General features: G+C 34.2%; 1 protein-coding gene and 2 pseudogenes across 1 annotated transcript; 2 read left to right on the forward strand and 1 right to left on the reverse strand.

The window, feature by feature from the left end:
• The first annotated feature begins 1,857 nt into the window (after positions 1-1,857).
• Positions 1,858-7,089, forward strand: LOC105046881 (uncharacterized; annotated as a pseudogene).
• A 3,712-nt stretch (positions 7,090-10,801) lies between these two features.
• Positions 10,802-18,866, forward strand: LOC140858559 (protein LHCP TRANSLOCATION DEFECT-like). Its single transcript, XM_073259447.1, has 2 exons — positions 10,802-11,320; positions 18,433-18,866. The coding sequence occupies exons 1-2, from the start codon at positions 11,060-11,062 to the stop codon at positions 18,688-18,690; spliced, it is 519 nt and encodes a 172-aa protein (XP_073115548.1). The 5' UTR covers positions 10,802-11,059; the 3' UTR covers positions 18,691-18,866.
• Positions 18,867-20,123: 1,257 nt separating this feature from the next.
• The window catches only part of LOC140850914 (phospholipase A I-like), a 33,002-nt pseudogene continuing 30,315 nt past the window's right edge, over positions 20,124-22,810 (reverse strand).

Raw genomic sequence — 22,810 nt, forward strand, 5'->3', positions numbered from 1 at the left:
ACATCTCAATCTGGTACGGGCACGAACAGCTACGTACGGTGCGGTATGGATCGTATAGGACGGTAAGATTTCGGTATAATTTTAAATTTTAAATTATAATTTTTATTTTTTTTCTCATTTTTTTATTTTTTTCTTTTTTTATGATATTTTTTATTTTTTTAATTTTTAAGATATATTTTTTTTGGGATATTTTTTTTAAAAAATTAATTTTAAAAAGAGATTGCAATTTGAAATGATGATTTTTATTTGAATTAAAATTAATTTTTTTTAAATTTAAAATTATAATTTTTATTTTTTTTCTCATTTTTTTCTTTTTTCTTTTATTTTTTATTTTTTCAATTTTTTAAGATATTTTTTTGGGATATTTTTTTAATAAAATTAATTTTAAAATGGGATTGTAATTTGAAATGATAATTTTTATTTGAATTAAAATTAAAATTTTTATTTTCTTAAAATTTAGAATTACAATTTTTATTTTTTTTCAATTCAATTCAATTCTTTTCCCTTTTTTCTTTTTTTATGGTATTTTTTATTTTTTTACACCAATTTTTTTCAGATATTTTTTTAAAATGATATTTTATTTTTGAATTAAAGTTAAAATTTTTATTTTTAAAAAAATTAAATTTATTATTTTTATTTTTTTCCTAATTTTTCACTTTTTTATGGCATTTTTTATTTTTTATTTTTTTTGAATTCAAATTCAAATTTTTATTTTTTTATAATTTAAAATTATAATTATAATTTTTTTCTATTTTTATCATTTTTTTATATTTTTATGGCATTTTTTCTAGATATTTTTTTTTCTTTGTTTGGAATATTTTTTAAAAAAATTAACTTGAAATGGGGAAAGTAATTTAAAATGATATTTTTTATTTGAATTAAAATTAAAAATTTTATTTTTTTAAAATTTAAAATTATAATTTTTATTTTTTCTCATTTTTTTTCTTTTTTATGATATTTTTTATTTTTTTAATTTTTTAAGATATATTTTTTTGAGATATTTTTAAAAAAATTAATTTGAAATGAGGAAAGTTATTTGAAATGATGTTTCTTATTTGAATTAAAATTAAAATTTTTATTTTTTTAAATTAAAAATTATAATTCTTATTTTTTCTCATTTTTTATGATATTTTTTATTTTTTAAATTTTTTAAGATTTTTTGGTTTATTTTTTTAAAAAAATTAATTTGAAATGGAAAAAATAATTTGAAATGATGTTTTTATTTGAATTAAAATTAAAATTTTTATTTTTTAAATTTATTATTTTTTCTTATTTTTTTAAAATTTTTATGATATTTTTTTAAAAAAATTAATTTGAAAAGAGAATTGTAATTTGAAATGATTATTTTTATTTGAATTAAAATTAAAATTTTTATTTTTTAAAATTTAAAATTATAATTTTTATTTTTTTTAATTTTTTTAATGATATTTTTAAATTTTTTTTACATCAATTTTTTTAGATATTTTTTAAAAAGATAATTTAAAAAATGGATACTAATTTGAAATGATGATTTTTATTTGAATCAAAATTATAATTTTTTTTTAAAAATATAAAATTATAATTCTTTTATTTTTTTATATTTTTTTTGAAGAATTAATAATTAAACTCGTCATTTAAAATAGTATTTTTAAAATGTCATAAGTGGTGATTTTATTTTATTTTTCATCATCTGCATGAAAAATGGTGGAAAAAAGACGGTGATACGGGCATCATGAAATATGATTTTGAATGATAATTTATAAGATTTATATTATTTCGATAAATAAATTAAAAATTAAATTATTTTTATAAATAATTTTTTTTTTAAATTATCCATTGGACATTTTAGCATTGCTTTAAAATGAAAAAGGTAGAGCTCTGGCAATGGCGCGGCAGACCGAGCACTGGCCGGTACGCCTTTTCACACCGTCACTCCGTTCGATCTCTAGTTTTTATACATTAATCGTTCATACATTTCTAGTTTCTTTCTCTCGGAGTTTTTTTCTCGTTTTTTTTGTCCTCCGAATCATATCGCTCTGGAGTTGTTTCTACTCGTCTCTTTGAAGTTTGAACGGGAATATTTGGATTTTGTCTTTTAACCGAAAAAAATTCTGTACCGACTGGATTTAGGACTAGATTCGTGGACTAGAGGTGTTTCTATATCTTTCGTGATGTTCTTCGTTTGCTCTTTATTTGAAGCAGCGATGCAAAAATTTTTATCGGATTTTGGGCAGTCTTTCACCTTTTGCTCGTGGGAGAGGGGGGTTTTGTGGGTTTTTGAAGCAAATTTTTTGGGATTTTAACTGATTTTTGTCTTTGGAACCTCTGAATCTTGCTTTTGCCGGTGACATTTTTGTATGGGGAGTGCGACTGTGATTCATTCAGTATGGTCGCCTCCAGTCTTTGCAAATGCAAATGTAATGTTTTGGGGCTTTTCTATAGGAATGTGGGATCAAGGAATTATAGTTTTGTATTGATCAGGTTTGCAAATACTTCTAGTTATTTATTTGATTGTCTGACTGTTGACAGAATCATCGTAGCTATGTTCGTTCAGGGTTTATGTATCTGATTTGAAGGTGCTATTAGAAAAGGTTTTGGGATGATCTTTTGGGATTTCCATGAGGGAAAATAGTGTAACTCATTGTTGGGAGCTTTGAGTTAATAAAACTTCTTGGAAGATCTTGGGAAGGGAAGACCTAAGGCAACATGTATGGGGTTGTGAGAGAAGATAAGAAAGATCTTGAAATTGCATTAGAGGTGGCTCTAAAGATTAAAGCTTGGTGACTGGGGATTCCTAAACACTACTGTACATAGTTTGAACTAGACTGATGGTTACAGTTATGATCATGCGGAAGATCTTAGTATTCTGAGAGTTTTTCCAATGCAAATCAGGAATCCCATAGGAATTAGGATGCGATCAGCTTTTTGATCTAATCAATAGGCTTCCTTTCCATGGCATATCTTTCAAATATGCATCTATGTTTGAAGGATGTGATTACTTGTTTTAACCTGTATTCAAGCCCTGCATATTTTGTGTTTGAGTTTCAGATGATTTGGTTGTTATGATGGCCACTGTTGGTCTAGAGTTACAACATGGGATAAGACTGAAGTTTCTGCCCTTGTAAGAATTGTATGTTATGGTTATCGGTGGGAATCAATTGTTCTGAGTAAGATTCTTTAGTTGATAACTCGTTTTAATAATAGTAAGTTGGTTTAAGGGTTGTTTCTGAAGCACTAAGGTCTAAGGCTTTTTATATCGAGCAAGTCATGCCTATGAATTAATGAAGTATCAATTTTACTTTTAAATAGAATTAATATCCATCAGAGTGCATTGCATAAAATCTAAAGTGTGACCCCTTGGTCCCTATATCTTCTGTTTGCATTAGTTGGTATCAGAGCCTCATACATTTGTCCATATAATCATGACATGATCTCGCTTGGGTAATTTAGAGAGAAAGTGGTAAACTTAGCTCTAATGCATCTAGTCAAGAATAGATCCTAGGACATGAACTAAAAGATCACATTGATCTTGGTGCATTTCAGAATCTGAAGTGCTAATATTGCTGCCAAGATTCATTATTTCATTGTGATCAGGAAACTCTTTTGACATTCCTTACATTCCTCTTGAGGCACTACTGGGTTTGGAGAGGCTTGGTCATTATGAGAATGTACCAGAGGTAACTGTCACTTCTTTTTCTCTTATTTAGAGGTTGCAACCAGTGATTTATCTCAAAAACAATAAGACAATATCTGCATATATCATGTTGATAATATCAATGGTGAATGTGTTGGATGATGACATTTTTGGTCCATTAGTTGATGATTTTCATCACTTGAGGAGATTGATTATCATGAAGATTTGAAACTTTCTTTGAGGAGTAGCATGAGGGTTAGGTCATGCATAAATATAGTGTTTAAGTTGAAGCACAAATGTTCCTTCTCAACATTCTTTACAAAGAATTCATTGCTCGGTATAAGCATCCATGGATTTCGAATCATTTCATCAAGTTACACAAGCATTAGGTTGGATCATGAAGTGAATAAATGTGTCTTAGTTCAAAATGAAACTCATTTAAGATTGAGACTAGCTTCTTGTAAGCTAGTACATAAGAAGACAACTTGCTATGTAAGTCTTTTCTTATTGAGTCCAGGGTTTAAGTAGTCTAGCCGAACTTTGGAACCTGAAGGCAGTTCTTTTTTCTTCCCAAAGAGGAAGTGCTGATGCAAATCAGGAATCTACTTATAGAGTTAGGATTGGTCAATTTTTGGATTTTAACAGTTTCAGAGGTGCATATTATATAAGTATATAAAATTAGATGCATGTATATGTATATGTGTGTCTGTATATATATTGTTGAAGGCATGAGTACTCATCTTTTGTAGATAACCCTTAATCATACAAATTTTATGTTTTCAGTTTCATTTATTTGGTCATTATGATTGTCAAACGTTGGCTAAATACATTAGCACTATATTAGATCTAAGGTTGAGTCCTTCTAAGGAATGATTTTTATGTTTTCCACATGGAATTAAGTTTCATAAGTGAGATACCTTATAAGCAACATGGTTGTGAAACAGTATACTTTGTTTAAGATTTGCTTTTAGGCTACAGTACACAAATATGAGTGATATATTTTATTTGGTTTATTGAAAAGTTTATTGTTGTTATGATGGATTTGTGAAGCCTTAAGGCTGATCTCTGAGCCCTCATCTTTTTCTTTGTGATAATTTTGTTTGAAACTCTGTAGAATAAAGCAACTTTAAGTGCACTTGGCCTGCTAAGATATTGAAAACTCAACTCACTAGTTCTGCCAAGTTGTAGGTAATTAATGGTTTTTCTCTTACTCCCAGGGGATAAATTTGTGAAATAAATTACTTACACTAGGAGTGGTCTGCCTGTGCAGACCTTTTCATAAAATTATCTGGGGTTTTCATCACTTCTGCAATGATTGGAGTTGGACATTGATGCTTGTCATGCACTACAGGCTCAAGTCTGAAAGGGAGTTCAAGTCTGAATAACTGTTCTGCAAAGGTCGGAATGTGGTTGAGCATGCATGCTTGAAATTCAACTGGAATCATGTTGCTTTTTATCTATCAAGTTTTGCCTTAGAGATGAATATAATTCCTCATAACAAATCTTATTTTCAAAGTGCTTCATCTTGATTCTTTCCTCACCTAGGGATTACTGAGGGTTGCTTTCTTTATAGCATGAACTTCAATTGCATAACCATCAGACTGGTATCACATTCCTTGGATTGGCCTTCCAGACTTCGTGACAAGCCTTTCTTTGTCTTTGCAATTCTACCAGCTGGAAATTCAGCAATAGATCGTAAAAGTTGATATGAGGGTGAACACAAGTCATGATAAACTTATGCAAGTTCTGACTTCTGATGGATGATCTGATAATTTTTAGGACTTGTTTGTTTTGCCTTCCATCTTGTTGTGATTGTTTCCTATATACATATAATTTTGGGCACAAGAATCTATTTGCAACTTATGTCACTGGTTTTAGTAGCTGTTTTTTTTATTGAATATTTTTTGGGAATTAAAAAGCACTAATTTGTTGCTGAAACCCGGAATAGTGTTCCTTTTTTGGACTTTAAGATCTTGCCTTTCTTTCTTGAACCCAAATCACGTTATATGTAATGCATCGATTTTTTTTTTTTAATTTCTTGTGAACCCTCTGATAATTCCATTATAAGGAGGGGGAAATTTCTTGACCATCCAGTTTCTCTACAAAATCTAGTGGTGTACTAGTTCTTGTTCTTCTTTGGGATTGAATGTAAAAAAAAATAACCACAACCCACATTTTCCTTCTTACATTCTACTATACCTAACCAGGACGCTGGACGACAATTTATTGGAGCAGCCATCTGATTCAAGCAATACCACCTCGCTGACCTTCCATTGAGTTCACTTATTGGAAACAGCTAAAACTCCTTATCAGAAGAAAATATTATGCCTTGGACAACAGAAGTCATCGATGACAATGGAGACTTCATTAAGGTGGGAACTACTGGTACAAATGGCTCCCTGATGTCACGGGAGTTAGAGCCCATGAAACAATCATCACAAGCATCCTCTTCCTCACGAAGAAGACCTCAAACAGGCCCAGTTACAGTACCCTGTAGTGCTAGTCCTAAGAAAACACTGCAGAGGAAAATCCCACCTAATGAATCTGGCAGCAGCAGCAGCAGCAATGGCATAGATCACAGAATCCCTGGATATGGCCATAAACCTCGACACACCCTGGAAGAATGGTCACCGAGTTCCAATGCTTGGCTCTGATAATATCCCTGTTGACAGAAATCCAAATACAGATAACGTGGAAAAGAAAGGACAACCTTACATTGTAGAGATTGTAGATCTGAAATGCAGCAACCCCATGAGCAGCCGGCTCAAAAAGCTTGGCTTCTCCAAGCTCTCTGAATCCATTGCCTGGTCCTAAAGCAGCTTGTTACCATCCGTCCTCAGCTTTCTGTATCTGATCCCTTTGATCATCTCCGTCTGGCCAGAATTAGCCATCTCTGCTGCAGAGCAGATGCTCGTCAGGAATCCTCCACTGCTCACCTTCTTGTTCTTCTTCTTCTTCTTCTTCGGAGTTGTGCCATCAGAGACTGACTTGTGCCTGGTGCTGTCACTGGATGAAGCTGCATCCATGGTCAGCTTCTTTTGTTTGTGGTAAGAGAGTTTGTGTTGGCCTAGATCAAGCCTTCTGAAGTACTCAATCTCCTGTGAGAGCAGAGAGCCAATAGTCCCTCGAGTGCCAACCTCGACTGGAGCATGTCTTGCTGCCATTTTTTTGAGGTAAAATGGTGGTCCTTGGTGTTTGATTTCCTGGCATGATGTAGAAGATGGTGTGAAGTAGCCTAGAGGGGTCTCTTGGTTTGGTGGAATTGCTTTTTGTGCTTTGAGGTGGTGGGGCAGTTTTTGCTTACATTTCACATAAATGCTTCTGCAGCAAAGAGATTGGATGAAATTGATGATAGGGTTATTGTTATAATTGTCTTGTGATGCTGTTCTATTCTGTTTGTAACTACCTTGCTTTACCTCTTTCACTGGTTTGGGTGCACGCCAAGGTGGGTCCAAGAAGAGGGGATTTCTACCTATGATGATAGGCAATTGTTGCTTTCTGCTGAACCTTGTTGCTGGAAGAATACAACCGGTGTTGGTTGTTAACGATAAATCACGTCAAAAAAAGTGTCACGCCGAAAAAATAAACTTCAGATATATTTTGAATTATATGATAAAGATAAAGAGGAATAATTTGACTTTGTTAAGGTTTGGTTAGATTGGTCTGTTGATTTAAGATGCAGATGAAGAAGAAGCCAACCGGTAGCATACTAGGCATTGTGTTAAGATAAATTCTGGACCTTGGTGCTGTGTTCGCACGTGCAAGTCGAGGTGGATTGGGTTGTTGCAGGCGTGCGGTATAAAACCTACTTCCATCCATGGCTCAAACAAAAGCAATTAAGGGAAATTGGTTTATAAACATCAAGAAATAATAATCTTTTTCCAACGTGGGACTAAAAATTTTCCTAAAGAAGAAGAGAAATTTTGAATTTTTTCTCTAAAAACTTTAACATTGGTTCCCTTCTATACTACATTTCAATTATGATAGAACTTTGTCTATAATAATGCAAACCTTGAAGGCTTGAAACTTAATGCATTTATTTAACATTTAACATCTCAAGGTTGGTGCATCTGTGAAACAAAGGACAGTTATGATGGATTTGGAAATTTGAACACCCTTAAATTGAAAGGTTGATATGGTGGTCCATCTCTTAACAAAAGTTTTAGCCTATGCCATGGATTACCAACTTCAGAAAAGGTTTGTCCTTAAATTTCTGTAACCCACTTCTCTAACGGATGTCAGGACTTAAAGATAATTGGACCAGATCAGGTCTGACCTGAAGAAAGAATCCAGATTTGGTTGACTTGGAAATGACCGAATGGTCTTGATGAATTTTGTGAAATTGCTTACTCGTAAACATGTACAACCATCATCTGACTTAATACAGTAGAAGAATGACTGAAAATCCTATAGCTTCACGTAGGTTTACCGCAAATTGTTGTAAGCCAAATCTAATTATGGTAGCCGAACCCAAGTAGACCAACCAGGCCCATAGTCTATAGTCTCAACCATGCATGGACGAACATCGTATTATTGCACTTCCAAACAAACAAATAGGAACTCACATTTTCACTCAAAAAATATCAACTCCAAATGTAGATGTTTTCTTCATCCATCGTAAAGGGAAATTAATTTTCAAAGTGAACATTTTTATCATTCAAAGTGAATTTTGAGATGTATTTACCAGATAAGCAACATACTAAAAACTTGCCAGTGAACCACTTCCATCCCATGTTAATATGCTGAAGTAGGACTAGGACATGGCAAAAGTAATATCAAAACTTATGGTTATGATCACTAGGGAGTAGTAATTCATAGAATTTGATTTTCTATGGATAATTTATAATCTTGAGTTATAATTCAAGAGATTGACAATATATGAACTTGTTGGTTTAGAGTGCACAGCGAAAGTCTGGTGGTTTAAGCAAAGGTGTTATGGTGAAAGATTTGTTTTTTTTTTTACAACAAAGAAAGTTATTTAGGAACTCAATGATAAGATAAGGAGTTTGTACCCTTAATGTTTTGACTTTGCAATATGTTAATTTCAAAAATAATTATTTTAAGGAAGAAGAATGTAAGCACCGGATCCTTTAAAATTTTCTGCATGAATTTTAAAGCACAAAAAAAAGGAAAAAAATATTTTGACCTCACGTGCTATGCTGAGCACGTGAGGCGGAAGAGGAATCCTGATGGAATTCATCTCATCTTTGGAGTTCAATCAGGAAAGGGATCCTAAGGATGATTGAATTCTAGCGAGGAGCCTAGGATTCCCGTCTATAAGTTCTCTAACAATCTCCTTCAAATGCCTAGTTAATTGCTAGCAAAATTGTGAAGATTAGAAGGTTCTTACCATCAAGCATTTCCTATGATTTACCGTCAATTCATTATGGGAGTTAAGGTATTGACCTCCTACCCCTCTTCATCTCTTCTTTTCGAACTCTAGAGAGTTTTTGACGGCTGGATTGAGCTGCCGGCTGTTGGATTTTCTAGGGAATCGAGTCTCCCCTATTTTTGTTTTTTTCTTTCCTTTGTCAGAATAGCCATTGTTGCGGACCATACTTCGCTACCGAAAGATGAGGCTATTAGAGGTCCGCTAGATGTCGCCGCTTGTTAGGAATCGCCTCATGGAGGGTGGCCGGCCTCAAAACTTCCCCCATTCCTTATTTTCCGAAGAAGAAAAAAAAACGAGGAAAAGAGAGAGAGGAGAAAAATAAAAATAAAAAAAATAAAAATAAAAATAATAAATAATCTCTCCTCTTTTTCTGTCCTTTCTTTCTCTCTATTATACTCATTGTATATCTCTTTCTTTTTTTCTCTCTAATTTCTCTCTCTTCATAAATTTCTCTCTCTAAAAATCTTATAGACTAATAGAGAGTCAGATGTTTTGGTACACTCAGATTGACCGATTAATCTGAGGAGGGGTCTTGGACTTGTAGTATTAAAATTATTTAGCATAATTTTTTGCTATCTAAAATTATCTATGATTTTTATGTTTGATCTTGATTATGTAGAGGTGTAATTATTTATACAAAATGTTGAGTAGAACATTTTGATTTTGAGTTTGTAAATCGAGAGATTGATTGATAGTTGTACTTGAGCCTAAGATTGATAGAGTAGGAATCTCTTTATATGATTACATATATATATATATATGTTTTTATACTATATACAATAATATTGATTTTATTTAGATATATGATTATATATTATATTATATATATATATATATATATATATATATATATATATATATATATATATATATATATATATATATATATATATGTTTATTATTTTGATTGTTAGAAATATAATATCTAATATTTTGAAATTGAATAATGTAATACAAATTATTGAATGATCTGTTGATTATGTAAGAGGATTTGGATTAGCTAGGATATAGATTGTCAATCACGAGCCGAATTATGATACTTTTGATTGTCAGTCATAGGCCAAATCATAATATCATGGTTTGCCATCATGGGTCGAAGCGCAAATATTTTAGTTTGTCATCGCGAGCCGAAATGCGGATATTTTGATTTATCACTATGGGCCGAAATATAGATTTTTTGATTTGCCCCAATGGGCCAAAGTACAGATATTATAAATTGATATTACGAGCTAAATATGATTTATGATTTATTAGTCGCGGACTGAAGTGTAACCATGATTAGTCCAAATCAAAAAACAATCATTGATTTAGAATATGTTAATGAAACATAAATAATAAGTGATATAAAACTATTGATAATATTTATGATAGATAATATATGATTCCCGGTATATATTTATATAACTATTTTTTGTGTAAAAAAAATTATCTTTATGCGTGGGATCATCCACGATGTAGTTTTCAAAGCATTCCAAACTCTGCCATTTATCTATCCGTACAGATCTCAAGCAAACTATTGGATGGTCCGATGGTGGTGGATTCGCGTGAAAGGAGGCAAGTCCTTCGCGCAACAAATATACCGCCGGTCCAAAGTAGAACCTAAACTGCAGTCCCCATTCACGAGCCCTGTACAAGCTACATTATCTAAAGCCAGTGAAAAACTGCAAACATACGGGCGACGATGCTGAGTTAGCCTTTGACAACCCAACTTGCTTAGTTAACCGGTCATAACTGAGCTCAATTTCGTGGATGAGATTTCCCCTCTCTCCCTCCACCGCCTACTGGCCAACTAAACCCCACAAAATCCGATGCTTATCCATTGAATGAGTAATATTTCCTCATCCAAACCGAAATGGATGCCGCCGTTCGCTTCATTTATCTCACAACAGATTCCAAATTCAGCCAAAAAAATGCTTTCTATCCTCTCTCCATTTTTTTGAGTGCTGGATTGGATAAAATCCCACCCGAAGAGCGACAAAGAAGACCAATAAAAACCCCAACTTTTTCCTCCCATCATCACCGAGAGTACGCGCGCGAGAGAGCGAGAGCCGGCCATGGCGTCGATTCCTTGCGCTATCTATGTCTCCATCCCTCCTTCTTCTTCTTCTTGGGGGCTGAGGTCTCCGTTCGTGGCTCTCACGAGGCGGCTCGGTTGGCTCCGGGACTCGAGGATGAGGGCCAAGGTGGGTCCCGCCTCCACCGGCTCGAGGGCCAGGTGCTGGTTCCGCTTCGGGAACAAGGGCGTCGACGCCGAGGGTGCCGGGATCTACGGCAGCCAGGCCCGCGACGATTTCGACCGGGACGACGTCGAACAGGTGACCCCAGTCCATTTTTTCTTTCCTTCTTTATGCTTTCTTGGCTTTTAATGTCAAATTTCCTTAGGCTATTCGTACTCCCAAATGATTTCATAATTGTACCCGTGAATTTGTACAAATTGGATGCATAGAGCTTTCAATTCTGTATGCATTGAGAAATATGAAATCGGCCTTTATGTGTAGGATTTTCTTGTAGTTTTGATGCAATTTTTGTTGTTTGTTCTGAATGTTTCGATCTCTTGGAGAAGATGGCGCCTCTTTGTGACTGAGATCTCCCATAAATTTTGATTTTAAAGTCTAAGTGTTAGGAAGTTGCTCATGTACACATGTTGCCCTTTTGAAACAAAAGGAGCTGTTTAATTTATTGTTCCTTGCCACCGTACCAATGGGCGCATCTTACCCTTGGATTTGCATGCTTTGCTTCTCTACCTACCATTGGGAATGAGTGGTTTGATTGGATAAAATAACAGAATAATTTAAGACTTTGAGGCGTGTAAATCGCTATCTTTAAGATGATACTTGTCCCCATTCAAATGAGTTTGCTAACTAAAGCCTTATGGAATTTTGCAGATACTGGACTTTTTAATATGTAGATACGTGACCTTTCAATCTGAAAATAGGTGATTTTTCATCCTGTAAATACGATTCTTCAGTTTAAACTGAAGTCTAATATCAACGATTGTCTTACGATGGTGAGACAATGCAAAAAACATCTATCCAAAACCATGAGACTTAATTTTAAATTGAAGTCTATCTTGTATAGATAGATTGAAAAGAAGTCTCTTTAGAAAACAATCATAAACATCCGTTGATGCTTTCTTTTCTCTTATTGCTATTTATTTATTTCTTAGAGGAGACCATACGATACATCTATTGCCCTTCCTCTCATTTTGTTCCTTTTTTTTAAAACATAAATATTACAATCTATCCAGCATTCTCCCACTAGATTGTAATATTAAATTTTCTTTAGCTTCTAATAATACAGCCATGCATGCATGAAAGTATCTTTCGATTTAAACCTTTAATTGGTGTAAATATTTTAAAGCTCTAATGAAGCTATTGGCGGCCAAAGCTTCAATCGATATTTCTTTGTATTAAAATTGAAAATGTCACACATATGATTACATTCAATTTCAACAAGAAGTTCATAAACACGTTTTAGCACTATTAAGGCTATGTGCTAATCCTGGTTTCATGAATATTTATAAGAGTAAACCTTTAAACTCTTGTTAGAAGCAGCACTACTATATTCATATAGGTGGAGTCCCTATCTTATTTGTGTCTATGTTATTATAAATATTTGAAAATAATCTAGATTCCATTAAGAGTAAAAATTCATCCTCTATTTATTGTAACAATCAGCATTGATTTTTCTTCTTGGGACTAATATAAGTTTCGGTGCCATCTCAATCGCATGTTAATAACTTGTTGTTATCCTTTAAACCTTATAACTAGTTTTTGCTAGAACAAGATTGGGTTCCCATTAGTGGTGACTAATAAGAAAGGATTTCGATCCCATTGTAGTAAAAATTTTTATTAATTCTCTTGGCAATCATTTGGTTAAAGCATCCGCTAGATTATTGCTAGACCTCATATAAATGATGGTAATAACTTCATCCATTATTAATTATTTGACAAATTCATATCTTAAACTTATATGTTTAGATTTTCCATTATAGACCTTGCTATATGATCTAGACATAATTGTTTCACAATTGTAGTGTAGGGATGTAGGTGGCATATGTTGTAGCAATAAACTTTTCAACCATTTTCCTTCTGTACTGGCAGCTACCAATGCTATAAATTCAAATTCTATGGTTAAGTGTGATATGCATGTTTGTTTTTTAGAGGCTCAACTTATTACTCCACCTCCAAGTGTAAAAATCCATCTAGATGTTGATTTATTGTCACTTGCATTTGTAATCCAACTTGCATCAATGAATCTTTCTAGTACAGCTGGATAATCAAAATAGAATAATCATAAATCAATAGTTTTCTTGATATATCCAAGAACTCTGCTATTTGTTGTCCACTGATGTATACTAGGTTTACTAATGCATCTTGAGAGCTTGCATATTGCTAATGCAATATCTCACTTGATAGAATATATTGCATATGTTAAGCTTTCAATCACACTAGTATATTCAAGCTGTGCCATTGCTCTACCAAGATTTTTAATTAACTTAACATTGGGATTGTTTCCTTTATTCCAAGATGTTTAAACTTCACCAATAAATTCTCAATATAATGGGATTGATTCAAAGTGTAACCCCTACTATGTTTCTTAACCTTTATGCCTAAGATAATATCTACTTCATTAAGATCTTTCATCTTAAATTTAGAAGTTAGATACTTGTTAGTTTCAAATGCACCTTCTAAATTGGTTCCAAAAATCAGTAAGTCATCCACATAAAGATAAATGATCATATGATAACTTTCAGTGAAATTAGAATAAATGCATTTATTAGCGTTGTTATGTGTGAATCCATTTGACAAAATTATTGAATCAAACTTTTCATACCACTACCTTGGCACTTGTTTCAAACCTTATAATGATTTCACAATTTACAAACTTTCTTTTTATTTTCAGAAAGAATAAAACCTTCTGGTTGTTCTATATAGACCTCTTCATCATGGCCATCATTTAAGAATGCCATTTTAATATCCATTTGATGAATATGCAAATTATGAATTGAAGCTAATGCATAGATGTTATTCTTACCATTGATGCATATGCATCAAAATCATCTATACCTTCCTTCTGTGTATATCTCTTGGCTACTAATTTAGTCTTGAAGGCTTGTATAGACCCATCTATGCTATATTTTCTTCTAAATACCCACTTACATTTTCTATATTTTGATCCTAGAGGTAAATCCACAAGAATCTAAGTATTGTTAGACAATATTGAGTCAATTTCATCATTCATAGCTTCTTTCCACAATGATAACATGGTTTATTCTTTTTGTTGGAATTGCTATTCTTCTTGAAACCATAACCTATCTTTTGCACTTTAAGACTCTTCTAGTGTTTAGAGTTTTGGTTTTTATTAGATCCATTTTTCACCAACAATGTGCACTTTAGAATTTAGAAACACAGCATCATATTTTCTAAATTCTTCCTTAATCCTAAGATGCTTTAATAGCTATTCTATAGTGAAATCTTCTGCTATATGCAAAAGTTTCTTCCCGCGATCATTCCAAGTAGGAAGAAATTTTACAATAATGCCTCCCACTTGAAGTGATTTAGGAACAGCAATTTTAAGATCATGGAGTCTATCAACTAGAACTTGCAAATCATGCACTTGATCGATGATGGATAATCACTCAATGTATATTCAAAATATTTCATAATAAAAAATTTACCCATATTTTGCCTTTCTCTTCCAAAGCTTTCCAAATATCTCGAGGAGATTGAAGAGAAAAATAGAGATCATAGAGACGGTCGGATAGTGCATTCAAAATATGGCCTCGACAAACAAATTCATCCTCTCATCACTTCTCCCATTCATTCTTAATCTCTTCAGTATTTTGTGGTGCTTTATTGGGAAAAGGTTGTAGCATCGGACCTAGCACATATGCAATCTTTAGTGCTGTTAGAAGAGACATCATCATATCCTTCTAGCGACTAAAGTTGGTTCCATCAAATTGATCCAATTTGATATAGTCTGGATTCATGACTTTGAAAGTAGCACTTGATTCGGTAGCCATCGCGAATATCACCTTAAAAATGTTGGGAATGAGTGGTTTGATTGGATAAAATAATGGAACAATTTAAGGCTTTGAGGCATGTAAATCACTATCTTTAAGGTGATATTTGTCCCCACTCAAATGAGTTTGCTAATGGGGTCATGGCAAATCATCCCCATGATATAATCAAGCCTTATGGAATTCTACATATAGTAATTCTGAAGAGATTCCCAAAAATTCTCTAGAAAACTATTTAGAAACTAGAGGGAAGAACAAAGGTTTTAATATGGAAGGGAGAAGATTGCCGTTTCCGAGCCTAGGAATGAATTCCCTACCGTATGGTTGACCGGCGGTTACTAGTGATTCCGGGCTCCGGGAGTGAAGTCATTTAGTTGGTTTAATCTAAATAGATAGGATGTTGATATTTAAGGATGCTAAAAAAGGCAAGGTAGGGGACTGAATACATTCATTAACAGCCGGCTACTGATCAAATCGATTGAGTTTCATCCAAACATCTTGTTGGATAGCCCAATATGGGAAGGGGTTTTTAGATACCTCAAGGTTGTTAACAAAACGAATTAGTAAGGTCACAGGGCCCTATATTTATAGAGTTTGAATAGGTGCAAGGGCACCTTTCTCTTAATACGTGACTTTTAATACGTAGATGTGTGACATTTCAATCTGAAAATATGTGACTTTTCATCCTATAAATAGGATTCTTCGGTTTAAACTGAAGTATAATACCAACATTGTCTTATGATGGTGAAATAGTGCAAAAAGCATCTTTTCAAAGTCATGAGACTTTAATTTTAATTTGAAGTCTATCCGGTAGAGATATCTTGAAAAAAGAAGTCTCTTTGGAAAAACAACTGTAAACATGCATTCACCCCCTCCTTTTTTTCTTGTTATTTGTTTATTTTTGAGAGGAACTATACGACACATCTGTTCGCCCTTTCTCTCCTTTTTCTCTCTACCTACTCAAACATGTAAGTTTTCTCTTGTCTACCAATTGCAATTCCTTATTTCCAGGTACAAGGCTTATTTCTACATTTTATCATCCAAAATCTCTCGTCGAGGCACAAAGCTACCTTCGCTATGTGAGTACTAGTATTGTTCTCATGGATTCCCAAATCATGCCGCTGATTCAGTTTTGACCACCTTTTCTCTCCTCCCTGTTGTATTACTCATGCGCTGCCAAAGCTTGCTCCTGCTTTAGTTGATAGCAACATCCTCCTGCTTCACCTTTTAGGCAACTTAGTGTTCTGTCAACTCTAACCTGATCCTAGAATTTTTTTTTTTTTTTTCCCCAAGGGAACTTGATCTAAGCATTTTGTTCTTCTATTGTCGATGTCTGACTCCTATGTTACGACTGTCTACCGCTTGCTTTTTGCCCTTAGCTCCATAGGATTAAGGCTTTATCATGTTTGACTCTATTTCACAATACTAGTTTATTGTATGCATAAAAACTCATCAGGAGGTGCAGAACTAATATGATGCATATAAACATCCAAAGTTGCATCAGTTATTCCAGTTGTTTGACGTCGCTTACCTAATATTGTCCTCTTTTTGGTTTTGATGGGAATGGTAGGAGTATCCCATAATCACATAGGGTTTGTTATGCTATGGATAAGTAAACATTTCCTTAAGTTCATGCATTAACATTAAGTCTCTGCTCAGCAATAAAAATGAGGTTATTTTGCATCAATTTGGGCGCATTTGAACCTTCTTCATATTATATTGTATGCTTATATGTGAATTTTGACTTTTCCTTTTACCTTTTTCCTCTCGTATGATAATGCATATTACTATAAACAGCTCATTTGTTGAGTTAGATGCAATCAGAAGCTTGAGTGTGGCACTAACACCAAGGGGTTTAGCATGTCCAATAAATGGGAGGCTACATGCTTCTAAGGTACTTGAAACTAGACAGAGTACTTACATGGAATCTTACATTTTTCATTTTTCTTTCTTTTGTCCTTAACTACTTCTTTAATAAGGCGAAAATAAGTATTTAAATCCTGTGGGATATTGGTGTCTCGGTTTATCTAGGGAACAATATAGCCTATTGTCCCATCATATCCTGATGGTCGTTCTTGTTGAGCATCCTGGTGAGTACCCTCAGTCTCCCCTCTTCTTTTTTCCTTTGTTTCTTTTTCTTTTTGTTTTACTTTCTTACTTCTTTCATTCCTTTTTTTCTTCTTATTCTTTTCTCTCTTTCTTTCCCTTCTTTCCTTCTTTCTTTCCCTTCTTTCCTTCCTTCCTACCTTCCTTTCTCGTCTCTCTTTCTTTCTTTCCTTTTTGTTCTTCTTTCTTTTCTTCCTGCTTTCCTTCCTTTCATTCTTTTCTTCTTCCTTTCTTTCTTTCATGTTTCTTCTTCTTTCCTCACATGAATGGTTTTCGAAGTCTCGCCTCGGTCTTAATCTTGTTTTCTCAAAAGAACAAGATGGGACGGCTGGGATGCCCCTCATCATGCCATGGTTTGAACATTGGTTAAAAACATTGTTCTGATATTAGCTTGCGGACACAATGTGAATGCACGTGCACAAGCATGCATACCTATACACATGCACATACATAGACATGCACACACATTAATACATGCATATACATATACATGCATGGATTTTTGGAAATTGCCACATTCTAAACTTAGTAACCTTTTTCATCTTATCATAGGTCATTTAAATATCTACCCAATCCTAATGTTTCGTTTGTTGCTAAAGTCCCTGCTCTTTTTAGTTGCATTATACAGAAACTGAGTTAGTCTAGCTTTTTAAGTCACACACTCCCGTTTTAAACTGTGTTTTTTGAGATCTTTATGATATTTAGTGGAAGTTGGAGAAAGAAGCAAAACACCCTCGAGGTGGCATGATCAGCGAATCATATTAGCACTTTGTATTGGTATTCCATCAAATTCTATTTTCAGTCTAAAAACTTTTATGCTCAGTTATTGTTCTGCAAATTATTTTGGAGGAAAACGGAGGAAGTAAGGTACTTCCACCAGGTAATGTATTAATATTATTAATAGGATATATTTAATAGGATAAGGACGTGGGTTCATCGGTTCATGGGAGAAACAAAGTCCCGTGTAGAAAATCCTAGCTACTATGACCTAGAGATCATTAACAGAGAAACATACTATTGTTCTGCAAATTATTGATGGCTTATAAAGTTTGTGGTTCTTTTAGACCTATATTGATTTATGATCCACCTGAGAAGACTCGGAAGATTGATTTGCAGTCCTCGACACAACGGGACATCTGGAAAATATACATCATACTATGTTATTTCTTTTAATCCCAGTACATTTTTGCAAGAAACAAGACCAGTGTAGTTGGAAATAGCAATGTTTGTTGCCAAAGAATATGATCTACATTAATGCCAAATTACTGATGAATCATGATGTCTTCCAATTGTTTGCAGTACTTCAATTATATGGGAATGCTTGCTGTTGAGGGTTCATATGATAAGATGGAGGCCCTTCTAAACCAGAACATTCATCCAGTGGATATCTTGTTGATGTTGGCGGCCTCAGAAGGTGACAAGCCAAAAATTGAGGAACTATTGCGAGCCGGTGCAAATTATGATGTTAAAGATGTAGATGGAAGGACAGCTTTAGATAGAGCAACCAGTGATGAGATCAAGGACTTCATCCTAGGATTTTCCATTAAGAAAGCATGAGTTCTGAGTTGCTCTGTTCATAATTATCTCCTTTTTCTTTTCTTTTATATTTTTTGGTCAGTTTTGCTCTTGCAGAACACTAGAATGTATTTAAATGTTTGCAGAATGTTAACCAAATCTTGCCTGGATGTTGCAATTGTGAGTACAAACTCATGATATCATTCGTCCCCTATTAATACATTCTGTGCGAGCTACCAAGTACTCAAAAAGTTGATTTGATTGCACAAGATATGGTCATCTGCACTGCCATGTGCATGTAGTGATGAGCTCCACTGACTTCTAACAAAGATATTCAATATCTGAATCAATTTAAGCATAGTTGGCCTATCAAGGTAAACCGATTTCTTAATCGTCTAAGCATCAGTCGTCAACTGAAATGTAGTTCCCCTTTTAGTATGTGTTCTATGCAACCACAGTGCTCAAAAGGTTGATTTAGTGCACTAGATATGGTCATCCAAGCTGCCATGTAAATGTAGTGATAAGCTCCATTAACTCTCATGAAGATATTTGATCTACCATCTTTAAACTTCTTATATACTAAAAATTATGTAATTTCAATGATCTACTATCTTTAAACTTCTTATACACCAAAAATTATGCAATTTGTAGACCCAGCCTGTTGCATTGAATGTCTAAGAAACAATTTAAATAACACAAAATAATTTCATTGTATGTATGTATGTATGTATATATGTATGTATGTAGTGATACAAGGTGTAAAAGGAGGATACTTACATCCACCACAAAAATCAATAACTGAAATTACCAAGTCAAAATCTAAGCTGTTAGACATAATCTAAAGCACCCAAATGTTTGTGTAAAAAATGTGCCTTGCATATCCTAGTCTCTGCTTCAACTATCCCAAAAAAACAGAATATATTATTTTAATAAAAATATATTTAGGAAAATGTGATACATAAGCAAGATGTTTTTAGACTACGATTTGATTTGCCCTATATAGACATTTTAAACTTTATACCGTACACTAATAGTTCAGATTCTGTGTTTGCAACTTAGATTATTAGATTTTGCGATGGGTGTAAAGTCTGTGTTTTCGCACGTGATGTGTGCGTATCAACACCTACACGAACAAGAACAATGCTGCCTCTCCCTCTCCAAGGTATCGCTCTGTACAATATACGCTGTTTCAGTAATCCTAAAAGATGGGATCACAGCCATTCATCAAAAAACCACACGTGCATATAAGAGTCAGCACAATCCTAAACTAGTTACCATATCGCAGAACGCAACTCGCAATGCTTCTCTAGAACTTCCAGGGCCATATAATGACAGATAAAGCATAACAGCCATGCATCACAGGACAAAACTTCAACATTATATAGCAGAAATGACACTAAAAGCCTATAATATGACTGAGTGCATATGTGGAGCTGAGAACAATTTTTTTTAGATAGAACTGTAAAAGTGCCATAGAAAAAGAAAGGTCTCAAAGGACCCCCCATTTATGCATTAAATTGTATCTCATATAATACACACAATGTATCAGTTGCTGCAAGAGAGTGCGGATGGTTACGGAATCCCTATTTTTCTTTTTTCTGGTATATAAAGAAACATGCTCTATAGCCCAAAACTGGATTTTGCTCTTTACCCTCTATTTTTCTTACTTTTACTATATTGAATTATTTATAGTTTTAATGTTGTTTTCTATTACAACTAAAGTATGTTTTGTAGGTGGCAAGTGTATTTCAACTTTGGATAGGAGCGGAGTGCATGCTGCAAAGCAGCATCTACTCTTGATCCTTCTTGGAACAATGTGTCATACAAAAGGCAAACGAACTGGGATAGTTCCTCTTCATTGTCATCCGTCAGGTTCAAGGGGTGGTCACTACCTTTCTCCACATCGCTGTCTTCCCAATCACTCGCAGGACTGGCTGGCTCTGGCTCTTCATCCTCAGCCTCTTCATCCCCAATAACAAATTTTCCACTCTCGCAACCATTATATTCAGCTGTCCCATGGAATAACACAGACTGCGGATCAGGAGGTTCAAGCGATGATGAAACAACAGCTTTGGCACCTGAATCCAGGAAAGCCTTCACCAGGCTATTAGCAGGTCCATACTTTCCAGTGCAAATAATAATTCTGTCTCTCCATGCTCCAACCTGGAAAAAATTTCCGAAAGTTCAGGAGCATGCTTCATAAGAAAGAGGACTGCAGATAAATGAACATGTAAACCTTAAAAATAGACAATTTTTGAGCTCATATACCGGGGGAAAAATGAACTTTCTGTTGACACAAAAGTCATAGCAGAAGCTGATCTATGTAACAAAATGCCAAAAACTGATTTGTCCATGAACCCACTAATAAGTGTAACTTTCTGAAAAAATGAAAAGCAGAGCCATCCGCACTTCACCAGTTGCACCCGTGACATAGTTGTGTACCTTTGCTTTTAAATAATGAAAATTGTTCTCTTAAAGAAAACTCTAATTACCTTTACAACTATAATGAACCAATAACAATGCCATGGTCTCTTTTCCCTTGACTATATCCTTCTGCATCGCAGATGCCATGCTAATCTAGCGATGCACTTGTTTATGTCGTGACAATATTACCTTTTGGTAACCTTCTATGCGTCTCCTCAGCCTTGCTATCTAAACTCCATGGCCACCTGCCAGGCAAAAACTTAACCTAGAGTGGGAACTGGGAAGTCCTCTAATTCTGAAATCCCTTGCAGACCAACACACCCTCTCTGTAAACAAAATGAGTCCCCTGTATGCCACAAGGATTACAACCCTTCAACATTCATACCCATTGGTTTTACAATGATGGTAAGATGTAAATATAGTGTCATAATCACAAGAAAGTTTTTCAAAGCCAAATAGCTTCCAGTTCACATCTAGTTGCAATGTAACTGCAAATCTGTGTCTAAACATTCTAATTCCAAATGACAAATATGGTTCAATACTTTTCACACTAATAACTTTTCAGAGAACAAGATACCTAAAGAAAGAGTTCTTCAAATAATTATTTTAAATGATGGTAAAGATCAACAGTAATATCACTTGCCCTATAAGAGTTCCACTCCCATGATGCTTTAGCAGATATTCTAGTAAAACTCCTAGTCCATGGACTAAACCCTATTATTTTTCTTTCATTTTAAACCTTACTCATAAAAAATTATGTAACTAAGATTTCCTGGCAGTGGGAGAAAATCCTACTAAAATCAGAGCATTAAAATGGCAATTTCAAGGCCTACCATAACAAGAAGCTGAATTTTAATTGTCACAGCAGTCTATAGAAACCAACTGAATGAAAATAGTATTCATGTTCTTTTTTTTCCTGATTCTACCTGTCTTATCCACAAAAAACAACTCCAATAGTTGGGAAAACTTGATGGTCATAGTCACATCATAAAGGTGTGTTCAAGATGATATCCCATATTGCATGAGTTTACATAGCAACGGGTAACTTAGATCTTATTACTCGCCAACTCAACACAGGTGTTTTGCAGGCCTTTCTCTTGCTTAAATATGCATTGGCCAGCAAGTCAACATCAATCAATAGAGTGTATGCATTGAAAATAGGTTGTAAAATCTGCTCAAGCCTTGCATGGAGCTTTCTCAGTTAAGAGATACGCTCCATCAACCTGATATTTGACAGTAAGTGTCTTGGATGATGATGATGAAAGGGTGTCGAGATGTCCCGCTGTAGAACTTTTGAATAATTTATATAAGATAATCCTTAGGAGATCCTACCTTATAGCAAGTACCTGTGACACATATATTACAAGTTTTAATTGCGCTAATTCTAGATTCTCAGATTGCTTAAGTTTCGAAGGAGGTCCCAGCCTCATCAGATATCAAATAGAAAACTTTTAGGGTTCATTGACATTCTTTTTGGGGCATGAAACTTACCCAGGAATCTGCACTTTCTCGGATAAGTGTTACTTCGGCAACATTTAGAAAATAATTCACCTACGTCCTTTTATGCATTAAAAAGTGGCTCCGGAATCTGTTACCATGGTCTTTTGCATTACAACTGTAACACAAAAAACAAATGAACCAACAATTTCCACAAGGTCATTGCGTACAAAGAACCACATATGGATCGTCAAGATCAGTCAATTCTGATTTGGAAACAGTAGAAGGGGCACTCAGTTTT

Source organism: Elaeis guineensis, chromosome 6 (genome assembly GCF_000442705.2).
Source record: "Elaeis guineensis isolate ETL-2024a chromosome 6, EG11, whole genome shotgun sequence".
Taxonomy (NCBI): Eukaryota; Viridiplantae; Streptophyta; class Magnoliopsida; order Arecales; family Arecaceae; genus Elaeis; species Elaeis guineensis.